At 37.8% G+C, this 12349-nt stretch overlaps 1 protein-coding gene across 1 annotated transcript; it reads left to right on the top strand.

Annotated features, from left to right (window-relative positions):
- The first annotated feature begins 2105 nt into the window (after positions 1-2105).
- On the top strand, positions 2106-7387 carry sumo3a (small ubiquitin like modifier 3a). The gene is made up of 4 exons (XM_020917574.2): positions 2106-2251; positions 2965-3093; positions 4823-4894; positions 4984-7387. Exons 1-4 carry the CDS (start codon positions 2231-2233, stop codon positions 5044-5046), a joined length of 285 nt encoding a protein of 94 aa, XP_020773233.1. The 5' UTR covers positions 2106-2230; the 3' UTR covers positions 5047-7387.
- Positions 7388-12349: the final 4962 nt, after the last annotated feature.

Here is a 12349-nt window from a genome sequence, read left to right as displayed (position 1 = left end):
TGTAATCCAATTACCATTCACTGAAACAGTAACTGTAAATGAATACAGTTACTCATAATTTGTACTCTGATTACGTAACTCCGGTACATGTAATCTGTTACTCCCCAACACTGATTATATCTGAAGTGAAATTTGGAGATGTTTCTCACGTAGTTACAGATTATAAAAAATAAGAGGTTGCCACACTGTCTTAAATTATATTAGTTTATCCTTTAACAAATATATTTTTTTCTCTAGATGTAAAATATTAGCAGGTCTCACAGGCCACATTTTAGAGCTTGGTACTGACGGCCCCTTCCATGACGTTAAGAGTATTTTCTTTGCATTAATAATTTTGGGCTGATGTCAGATTAGAATTCTTGTTCAATTTGACCTCAGCCAAATCCTGCATGTACATGGGCCTATACTATATTTACATTTTTGACACATTTTGGTTACCTTTAGTTTACAGTTTGTAGTATTACCGATGAAATATGAAAGATGACAAGATGTGTGTTACATTTGTTTTTTTCTACTGCTAACCCTGGGGGGACCACATATGGATATGGCTTCTAACAGATAAACATCATAAGAAAGTGAGGGCGGAGTCAAAACTGATTCAACTACATATCTTCAAGCATTCTGAAAGTGCTGGTGGTAAATACAGTAGCATCAAAGTTTTATTAAAACTTTAACATTTAAGAATACAATAAATGTATAAGGCTAATTAAAAGTAAGGCAAGTTTATTTGTATAGCAGAATTCGTACACAAAGTAATTCAAAGTTCTTTACAGAATAAGAAATACATTAAAATCACAATAAAAACAAATCAAAACATAAAAAATCATAATAAAATAAAAAGAGAGAGAGACATTAATTACATAAATTATTTCAGTCATATGCACAGCAACAATTTACAAAACACAATATGCAATTACCATACCGTACCAATTTTATTTATAAAGCACTTTAAAAACTTTACATCAGGCCAAAGTGCTGTACATATACACAGTACAAGCAGTGTTGGGGAGTAACAGATTACATGTATCGGCATTACGTAATCAGAGTACAAATTATGAGTAACTTTATTCAGTTAGAGTTACTGTTTCCATGAGTGGTAATTGGATTACAGTTACTTTGATGAAATAAATGGATTACATGGTGGTATTTTCCTGTTTTCATCATGTCTAAACCAGGACTAAACCAGGACTATACCAGTTCTAAATTAGGACTAAAACCAGGTCTAAACAACATGACACCTAACAGTAGGGTGGACATACTTTAAGGCAGCAGTGATCTCATATAAAAATAATTTCTCTATCAATAATATTTTCAATTTGGTTAAGGAAAGACTGGTCTTTTTTTTTCTTCTTTCAGCAGACAAAACAAAACATTTTATGAGAGATTCTAGTTTTTGCTTCTCTACAGCAAACAAATGTCTGTTCATGGAGACTTGGGCTCAACAGCCAATATGAAAAGAACAAACAAGAATTTTCAGGATGTGGTTGCTACATTCATGTAGTTTTAAAAAGCAAGACAATATCAGGTAATCCAAAATATTCAGATTACGTTACTCACTTTAATTTAATGGATTACGATACAAACTACATTTTGGGCTATGTAATCTGTAATCTGTTGGGGAAAACATTTTAAAAGTAACCTTCCCAACACTGAATACAACTACTAAAAAACATAGAAAACAGTAAGATACTCAACAAGAAATGTTCATGTCACTTATTAAAAGCCAGTGAGAAAAGGTTATTATTTTACAGTTTCCTCTCTACTCATAACAGGTTCGTCTATTATTGATTAGACTTGTTAAAAGAACCCACTGAGGCTCATCTTATTTGGCTGGACCCTTTTGTGCTCTGGCCCCTGTTGGACCCCTGGACCTGAGCCTCTTTCGGTGGAGGCTCGTGCCAAAAAAAACATTGAATTTGAATAATGTGTAATTTATCGAACCTATAAAATATGTTGGGTGATAAATTGTACAGCTGATTTCTTCATGCTTGTGTGGGCATCGTGATCGAGTATTTGCTGAGGTGCGCGCTCCCGTGTCCGCGCTCCCGATGCCTGGAGTCACGTGGGAGCGCGTGGGCCAATCGCGCGCACCGGCAGCGGTCTGAAGCGCGCTCCCGGGGTCTGAGCAGGAGGAGGACAGAGAGGAGGACAGAGAGGAGGAAAGAAGCGGCACAAACACTCACAAAACCCGAATAATCCACAGCTCCAGAGCCCCCGGACCGGCCCAACCATGTCAGAGGAGAAGCCCAAGGTAAGACTGTGTGCCCGGGGGAGACAGGCCGCTACGGGGTCTGCAGGCGCTCGGATGTACACGAGAACACGCTCTTGTTGTTTGCACGTTTCCGAAACGGCGCAGTGTTTTCTCCGCAAATGAATGAGCAGCCGCTAACCCGTCCTTTTATTACCTTGAGATTGCAATCCGCTCGCATTGGTGTGCATTTGCGTGTGAAATGTTTTCGTTTAGATGCGTGTCTGCCGTAGGCTCGAATGGGACTGCGTTTGTCAGTTCTAATCTTTATATTAATAGCGGATTTGTTTTCTTTGTCAGAGCGGATCGCGTTAAGTCCGCAATGTCTCAAATGCCGCAACTGCAGCAGCGCAAAAATGTAGCGGTAAAACGGGGCAGCCGCAGCGCGCTAAAAGCATCTGTTTTCGGGCTGTGGTGTTTGTTTGCCCTGCAGATTTGTGAAGTATAAGCCGTAGTAAAGTGGTTTAGCTTTAGCATTAGCTTTAGCTTTAGCCGGCTCGGGTTGTGACAGTGGAGCTCGCGTGTGGGACGAGCCTGGAGCTAATGCTAATGCTAACGGTTTTAGCCCCGAGAGCCGCGCGGAGCCTCGGACAGATCTGCGGCTCTTTATCTGCGGCTCTCTTGTCTGCCTCTGTATCTTGTTGCTTCTGTGTGGGGGATGTTTCACTTTCTTTTCCTCGTTTTAACTCGTGTTACGTTGTGTGTGTGTTTTTCAGGAGGGAGTCAAAACCGAGAACGACCACATCAACCTGAAAGTGGCGGGACAGGACGGCTCCGTGGTCCAGTTCAAAATCAAACGGCACACACCGCTCAGCAAACTCATGAAGGCGTACTGCGAGAGACAGGTCAGGGAGTACTTTTAGACACAAAACCTCCACAAAATCTCCACAAAACCTCCTCCAAACCTCCACAAACCTCCACTTTTAGACACAACCCTCCACCAACCTCCAGAAATCTCCACAAATCTCCTCAAAACCTCCACAAACCTCCACTTTTAGACACAAACCTCCACAAAATCTCCACAAAATCTCCACAAAACCTCCACAAAACTCCACAAAACCTCCACAAAACCTCTGCAAAACCTCTGCAAACTTCCACAAAACCTCTGCAAACTTCCACAAAACCTCTGCAAACTTCCACAAAACCTCTGCAAACCTCCACTTTTAGACACAAACTCTCCACAAACTCTCCACAAACTCTCACAAACTCTCCACAAACTCTCCACCAAACTCTCCACAAACTCTCCACCAAACTCTCCACCAAACTCTCCACCAAACTCTCCACCAAACTCTCCACCAAACCCTACGCAAAACCTCCGCAAACAGCTACACTCAGCTGGAGAAAATTGCATACACAACCAAATGCTCAGTTAAAAAAATTAAATAAATATCTGGAATCTGTTTTTGTCTTATTAACAAACCACGGAAGAAAGAAAAATTGTATAAATGTAGTTTGATAAATTTTTTATTTTTTTTTTAAATTAAGGACAACAGAATATAACTTAAAAAAAAATACAACAATCAACATTTAACAATTTCCATAATCAGCATAACACCCACAACAAATACAAAACAACAACAAAAACAACAACAACAAACAAAAAAAAGCCCCATTTTCCCCTGACCACAGACACTAACACAAATCTGCCCAAATTAAACAAAAGTAGGCAAGGTAAGGCAAGTTTATTTGTATCGCACAATTCGTACACAAAGTAATTCAAAGTGCTTTACAGAATAAGAAATACATTAAAATCATAATAAAAACAAATCAAAACATAAATAATCATGAATATTAAAATTAAAAAAGAGATACAATATGGTAGTGCAACATAAACACCACTAGGCCGCACTACATTTACACACTGCGGCCAATTCACTGAAATTCAACAACTGGAATTCCTTTTCTCGCTTTTTAATCCTTTTTAAATATATATATATATTTTTTTTTTGTTAAATTTTATTAGTAGTAGTAGTAGTAGTACTATTATTTATTTAATTTTAATTTTTTTACTGCATACTTTATATAATTTATTTGTATTTATTTTTGTACCAAGTTTGTTTTCTTTTGTCATTATCGATTCATTTCGTGTTTACTTCGTGTACCTGTCTGGCACTACTTTTCTCCACAAACCTCTACAAACTCAACCATTTTTGTCTTATTTCCAAACCATGGAAGCAAGAGAAATTGTAAAAATGTAGTTTAATTTATTTTTTATTATTATTTTATTCTCTTTATTTATTTACTCACTCATGCAATATTGTTATTATTTTTAAAATTTTATTTTTATGTATTTATTTTTTTACTGCATACTTTATTTATATCATTTATTTGTATTTATTTTTCTACTAGGTTTTCTTTTGTTAATATTTATTGATTCATTTCATTAGTGTTTACTTCTTGGACATGTCTATCTCATGTTGTCATGTTTATAAGTTGAGGGTGGGGTTCGAAGAAGAAAAACTTAAAAATGATAAACACCTGTGAATAAATAAATAAACCTTGGGGGAAAAAACATCATAATCCTGTGTCTCATCCAGTACCACTAATATTAACTATAAATTCATGTATTTACAGGGTCTTTCAATAAGGCAGATCAGATTCAGGTTTGACGGGCAGCCTATAAATGAGACGGACACCCCAGCACAGGTCTGACTCTATTCCTTATCCAATTGTTTTTTGTTTTGTTTTTTAGATAATTTTGTTTAATGACGTATTTTCTGTGTTTTGTCTCGCAGCTGGAGATGGAGGACGAAGACACCATAGACGTGTTCCAACAGCAGACAGGGGGCCGCTGCTAAACCCCTCCACGCCACCATGACCCCCTCTCCGCCTCCACCGTTCCTCCCTCTTCCCCCTTTTCTTATAATGACCTCAGTTTGTCGTCGCCATGGCGCTCTCCATCAGGTGTGGGGGGCGTGTCTTCGTGTATATACTGTCCCCGGCTGGACTGAACTGTGGTCCTCTTGTCTTTGAGTGCAAACCGGGACTTAAAAGTGTGTCTAAACCGCGTTGGGACCGGCAGTGTCAGGGCTGTCTCTGGTCTAGTATTTTGTAGGTTCCGCTTGTCCCACGGTCAGCCATTTTGGCACCGCTCACTTTCATTTCACATTCTTGTATTGTCTCGACTCTTGCTCTCATGTCAATATATATTTTAATGGTATCTGCATTTTTATGGCATTTTAGGGAGTTCATTTTTGTGCGAATACGTTCATGGGTTTGTCGGCTTGTAAATTCACTCTACTTCAGTGGCTTTTGTTCGACCACTGTCTCGGAACTTGGCTGCAGCTGTACTGTCATTCGATATAGCCATTTTAACACACCAACAAGACAAAACGAGTGGGAGTAAATAAATTGTGGCTGAGCAGAACATTCATTTTGAGTGCAACTTTCTAAACCATAGCTTAATGGTGAATTGTGTAACTTTTTGGAGGAGGGCCCGCCACCTGCTTTTGTCTATTTTGATACGAATTCTTCATGTTTGATGTTCCCCAGTATGGCATTAAAGCAGAGCTACTTTGCAAACTCGACTTCTCAAGAGTTTTAACCGTGTTATAGTTAATTCTCCTCATTTAACCACTCGAAAGTTGGATTTGAAGTGGCTTGTGCATGGCGGTCTTCACTCATTTTCATGCCAAATTACAAATGAACTCCCATTTTCACCACTCCCGGGACACGCCCACTGCTCTGTACTTTTTACGTCCTCCAATTTTATATTCTTAATTGGTGATACAGCAGTGCCGCGTTGTAATTTTGGTACAAATGAAGAAAAACCTGCGGTGAAATGTGCAGCTATCCATCGGAAGTACAAATTCTTTACGCTGACGTCAACTCCCATTGGGCTCCTGAATTTTCTAACACTGAAATCAATCCTTTTTAGATTAATATTGATCTTTAAAATGTCCAAATTATAACCCGAAGTAATCCCATTCTCTGTCAGAATAAATTTTTTTCAATGCAGCTATGGAGAATATTCAGTGTAATGCCATACTGTGGGATATTGGGAAAGAAATCACAGCTCAACAGTGAAAAACAGGTGGGAGATCCTCAAGTAGAAAAGTTCTTTGGTGTAACTTTTTGAACAAGTCCAGCTCACGTCATATTCTCAAGTGAATTCGGGTTTGTTGAACATTGCAGTTACGCTACTGAAAGCCAGTGTGTCGTTCCCGGCTTTCAGCAGCGAGAAATGTGCGTCTTGTGTTGTCTGCTGTCCCATTTTAAATTATTTTTTTTTTACTTTACTTGTTTGTACAGGAAGAAAGTGCAGGCCATTCATTTGAACACCCTTTACAACAGAGTGTGAAAACTAAAAAGATGTCGTGCCGGCGTCTCCGGTATTGCAGAGCGTAAACAACAAGGCTGCACAATATTCGGTAGGCAGGGAGAGCGCGGTGAACAAACCAATCTACATAAAGGGCCCATTTCTTTGTATGTAGCGCGTTTGGCAGTTAAAGGGCCCATATTAAGCTATTTTCTGATCTGTTATGTTTCCTCATCGAAAAACTACTTGTATTTGTGTGTGTTTTGTTTCATTCGCACATGTTTAACACACAAACCTTGCATATTTAGGCTGAATTCCACCTTGCGATGTCACTAGAATCATTTGGATAATTTCAGTCGCGTAATTGTCAACCTCTACTGAACTAAAACTTAAAAGTAGCTGCTAATTTGAAAGCTCCCGTTTCATGACATCACAAGGTGGAACAGAGCATTTGACCTGACTAATAACGAACCAAACACGTGTGAATGAAACAAAACACGACTTCAGGCATGTTTCTGATGAGCTAACAAGATTCCAACATGGCTTCAAGCTCACAAGAGTCAATTTTGTGATGTTTTTTTTTTTTTAATAATTTGACTTATTTCTTTCAAACGTGCATGTGCAATGTTGTGTATGTGTGTGAATTAGGCGAAGATTTAGGCAACGTTGAATAGCCATAGCCCCAATCTTTTAGAAATCTGTATAGTCCCGCGAAAGTGTGTTAAGAATTTTTCATAAACATAAGCACATTAATGGATATAAGAGTCAATGGTTCATACGAAGAAGTGGGCCCGTGTTTTGTCATGTTATGTTTCTCTACTGATTTGTACATTATTTGTGGTCTTTTACTACTGTATACAATAAATATAGTTTGGTACTCAGATCTGTGTCACTGACGCTTTCTTTAATCTCAGTGTTGACGGTTTCTTGCAGCTTTACTGTTGGGTGAGAGCTAGGTGGCGCCACTGGTCCATTGTTCAGAATGTGCAAAGGGTTAACTAGGTAAAGTAGTACACTCATGCACAAAATACGGACGATTTTGTGTTTTAGATGACTGGTAGGAAGAAGAAATGGGGCAAAAATAGAGATCCAATCTGGATAGCTTGGTTCTCAAAAGTTTTTATTGTTTTATTTAATAGGGACAGTGCATATTAATGAACATCTACAATACAGCAGTGTAAATATGCCAGATTATAGCAAAAATGCTTATTTCCATCAGTAGTCCCTAGGCAGGTGACACCACAAACTAAAACTAAAAGTGTCCACAAACCTGATTTTCCTTTAGCCACTGTTTCAAGTGGGATTTGAAAATAGTTTTGAAAATCAGACACATCAAAGCTAAAAATAGTATTGAAACTGGGTACTCATTTGAGCAGATATTGATACTAAAAAAGTCACCTTCACAGGACAGAAATTAATCTTTCCTTAATAGCTGTAGAGCAAGAGTGGGCAATTATTTTTTCCATGAGGCCACATAAGAGAAACAAAATGTTAAACTCAATTCTGCATGATATTTGATTTCTTTATAAAAAGCAGTAAATGGCATTGTTTTGTCGAGCTGGTAAGAGTTTATGTTATGAATAAGCAATGAAAACATGAGGTTTCCTTACAAAAAATGTCATTAAAACACCTCTAAAATAAAAGCAATGCAGCTTCAGTCCCTGCATGAGGTAAAATGATAAAATATGTTAATTTTGTAATTCCAAATTAGCCTAAATGGGTCGGTCAGAGACAACCAAAGGGCAGTATGTGGCTGGGAAGCTGTACAATGCTCAGGTCTGCTTTAAAATGATCAGAACAAGTATAAGAGCACGTAGAGTAGTACCGGTAAACGCCCATGGACCACTGAGGGATTACCCAGATATAAAACCACATGGGAATATGACAGAAAGTACTTAGATTTAATGTTGAAACTCACATTCTGTTGTCCAAAGAAAGTGTTTTTATTATAATTTTGGTATTGGAATCAAGTTAGAAATTTTAGTATCGTGACCACACTTGTTTAAAGCTGCATTATGTTACTCTTTTGTCCGTGTCACCATGTAGATCAGACATGTCAAACTCAGCATTATTATGTTATATTTTGCTTGTTCTAGATTCAAAGTTTAAGCAAAACTATTATTAAACATTTATTTTAATAAGAAAAGGTTTCATATTACATATCTCGAAAGAAGGGAAAACATGCAGATGTTGCTGAAATTTTTCAATAAATATTTACATTGGCCCACGACTCAGTCTCAGTTTTTAATTTTGGCCTCTGTGAATTTGAGTTTGATCTATAATTTTGGTTAGTCTGGAACATCCCACACTATGGCATTAAACTTGTGTATCTCTTTAGTCAAATACAGATGGTTTAATTGCTGAAAAAACCTTGGAAAAAGGTGCATTCTTACTGTGAGCAGAATTGCCTGTCCACAGAGCTGACCTGTAACTTAGGCTGGTGGCAAGCCCCTCATTTGTGGGAAAAAAAACTGCATATATACTCTGACTTATGTGGAGGAAAAAAAAAAAAAAGCGCTGAATAAATACCAAATAAAAAAAATAATAATAATTTGGTGTCATACTGTGGAATGTTCTAGCCAAGGACAATGAGAAAAGTTACATCGTTCACCAATAATAAAACAAGGTGCGTTTGTGTGTATTTGTACATATGAAACACACTAGAAAATGCTTAAATAAGACTAGACACGGCTGCATTTTTTAAGAATTACTGAAAAGGTCAAACAAGTGTTACACTCTTACAGCCACAGATGCCCTCGGGTTAACAGAAACATGGCCATCAATCTGTACCAGTGGCATTTACAATCACCATCCATCATTCATGACACTCACATGCTAGATATAAGCTGGAATTAACCTTGTATTTCTTTAGAAGCATGAATAAATGCATGTTCAAACTGCTTAAATTCATTAAACGGTCCATTATTACACCATTTTCTGATCTGTTATGATGTTGTTTTCTCATCAAAAACATACCGGGGGCTTTGTTTTGTTTCTTTTACACATGTTTAACAGAAATCCTGTGTATTTGGGCTTTCTGAGGAGTTCTTCTCTCAAACTGAAAACACTCTGTTTCACATTGCGATGGCATATGGTAATACAGGAGGTGCTCCAGTGTGTTTTTAAACTCCACAAACCTCCAATAGAATCATTTGGAATATTTTTAGCCCTGGAATTTACAATCTCTACTAAATTTAAGGTAAAAGGAGCTGTTAACTTGAAAACTACCGCTTCATGACAAGATTGAGCAGATCATTTTGAGCTTTGGATGATGTAAACAGACTAATAATAAAGGGTTACTCATCAATATCAGCATTATAACGTGACTAAAGTCTGGCAAGCTTCAATTTTGCGCAATATAGGACCTTTAAAGGTGCCACATTATCTAAATTTGGACTAAAGCCAAAGCTATAAAAGTGCATCGTAAAATAAGTTGGCACCAAGGACTTGACCAGGTTATAACAGAGACATTTAAACTGGCAGATCTTGAATGTTATGAAAAATTAGCCCATGGCATTTGCCTTGTGAAATACAAATTAAATACTCTTATGAAAAACAGACCAGACATTCTTACATAATAATTCTTGAGATCACTAAAATATTTGCATATTCTTCTAAAAGCCTGGCATACATAGGCATGGCAGCACCAAGAGCCTGGAACTGAACTGTGAGCAATTTATGACCTGATCTCTAAGTTTTATCTCACTTTATCTACGGGGTTTTTTTGTATTTGAAATGCTTTTATTCCAAAAACACACTACAAGATTTAAACATTACATTAGCAAGAATTTACTTTGCTTTTCCTTTGTTTTGATAGACATCTCTCAAAATAAACACAGTTTAAAAATCGAGCTAAATAACTTCTAGTGGAGGGCCTGCCACCTGGTCATCTCCAAGAAGATTATTAAGTTATTTAATTGCTTAGAATGTTCCACTGTATGGCATTAAATCTCCCCATGACAGACAGGTGATCAGTTCGGTGAAGAGGGGAGCCCACTCACAGTAAGAACGCTCGTTTTCAAGGCATTTCAGGAATAAAAATGCCACAAAGATCATTCTAATGCCAGGAATTGTAACATTCCAGGAGACCATTCCAAATCAGAAATGTGCATGGGCGCGCTTCAGGCTCCATCGACTCACTTCAGTTCACATTCTATTGAGAAAACGTCACCCCTCTTTCTGTAATTGCTGCTCTCAGGCCTCTCATTTTGGTCTTTCAACATAAATATTAACCCTCTACATAATCCTGGTGTTTTTATTTCGCTATTTTGTCTGTAAATACGTTTTTATTCCTAATGTGGAACTTGTCTCCAAATTTGTTCCTATAACTGCAACCTCATTTGACTGGAGTTGAACGCTCACACCCACTTAGTCCACTTTTTTTGTAGTCTAGGGCTATACTACATTAGCAATATACAAAAGACAAAATATACATTATGTACATTAAGATTAGTAAAAAGCCAGTAAGCCACATAAAAGCAGATTACTGGGTGAAACATGTCACAGCGTCCTGCAAAAGCACAAAGACTTATGCACAACAACATAACTCAACACAATGAGACAGGATGAGCAGTAGACATTATACACAGGTGCAGTGGCAGACGCACAAAAGCAACAAAAAGAAATCACATATGCTGCATCTTCTGTTTATCTGTTGCTATTGAAGTGTTATTTATTACTATTATTATTATTACTATGCTTATTAAGCTTTTAATACTGAATTCTTAGGTTCTTTATTACACAGAAAATGACTCTCGTGAGCTTTAAGCCATGTTATAATGTTGTTAACTCTTCAAAAACAGACCTAGAGTTGTGTTTCGTTTCATGTTTGACTCTTTATTATTAATCTGTCTGCATCTCCAAAGCTAAAAATGCTCTGTTCCACCTTGTGATGTCATGAACCAGTACTGTCCAAGTTAACAACGACCTTTTACATGGCACAGGAGAAATTCAGTTTGTCACTGGACAAAGGTTTATTTGGTCAAAATAAACATTCCAAGCAAATAAATAACCTTTTTTTGGAGACGAGTAGGTGGCAGACCCTCCAGTAGAAGTTACTTAGCGCAACTTTAACATGTGTTTATTTTGACAGATGCCTATGAAAACATGTTTACCAAGCCAGAAAAATAAAGGAAATTTGATCGATTTGTTCGACCAAATAAACTTTAGTCCAGTCGACAAACTGAATTTCTCCTTTGCATTGGATTGTACCTTGCCTGATTCATCAGCCGGTTTCACTTTGTGGAAACTGTCTGACTTCACAGCATTAGGATTCATTTGCTCAACAGTAGGTGGGTACTTTTTTCACTTAACCAATCGCTGCTGTTTGGTTGTGACATATGTAATGCGCCACTAACAGGACTAACTCGTATATTGAGCTTTTCCCAAATCCCATAGGAAGAAGGGCAATAACATCTTTCTCCTTGATAAAATTCACCAAACATTCTCTTTGTTCCAGCTATAAATTCATGATCTCCGGAATCGTTGCCAACACAGAATGTATATCTCTTTGCTGATTGGCTGGTAATTGAACTCGCACTTCTGGGGTTCTTGTAAACTGTTAGGGTGTAGGTTAGTGTATTCCGATTCCTGACCTAGTCGCTGAAGAGAAATGAAATTGAGCGGAGGCATTAGGTGGCGCTAGCCCAGCTTCTACCTTGGATGACTGAGAGATTTTTCACACAGCCCCCTTTTACCTTTTGTTCAGCAGAGAGCGGCAACTTAAGGGTTGAAATTACCCTAAATGATTCTAAGTGAAGGTGTATGAAGTTTAACAACACAGTGGAGCACCTCTTGAATCACCACAGTTAGTCAGTCAATCAGTCAGTTTGAGAGAAGAGCTC

This window comes from Boleophthalmus pectinirostris, unplaced genomic scaffold (genome assembly GCF_026225935.1).
Source record: "Boleophthalmus pectinirostris isolate CB_2022bp ecotype Guang Dong unplaced genomic scaffold, ASM2622593v1 HiC_scaffold_10, whole genome shotgun sequence".
NCBI classification, from domain to species: domain Eukaryota; kingdom Metazoa; phylum Chordata; class Actinopteri; order Gobiiformes; family Gobiidae; genus Boleophthalmus; species Boleophthalmus pectinirostris.
This window is presented reverse-complemented; position numbering and strand designations above follow the sequence as displayed.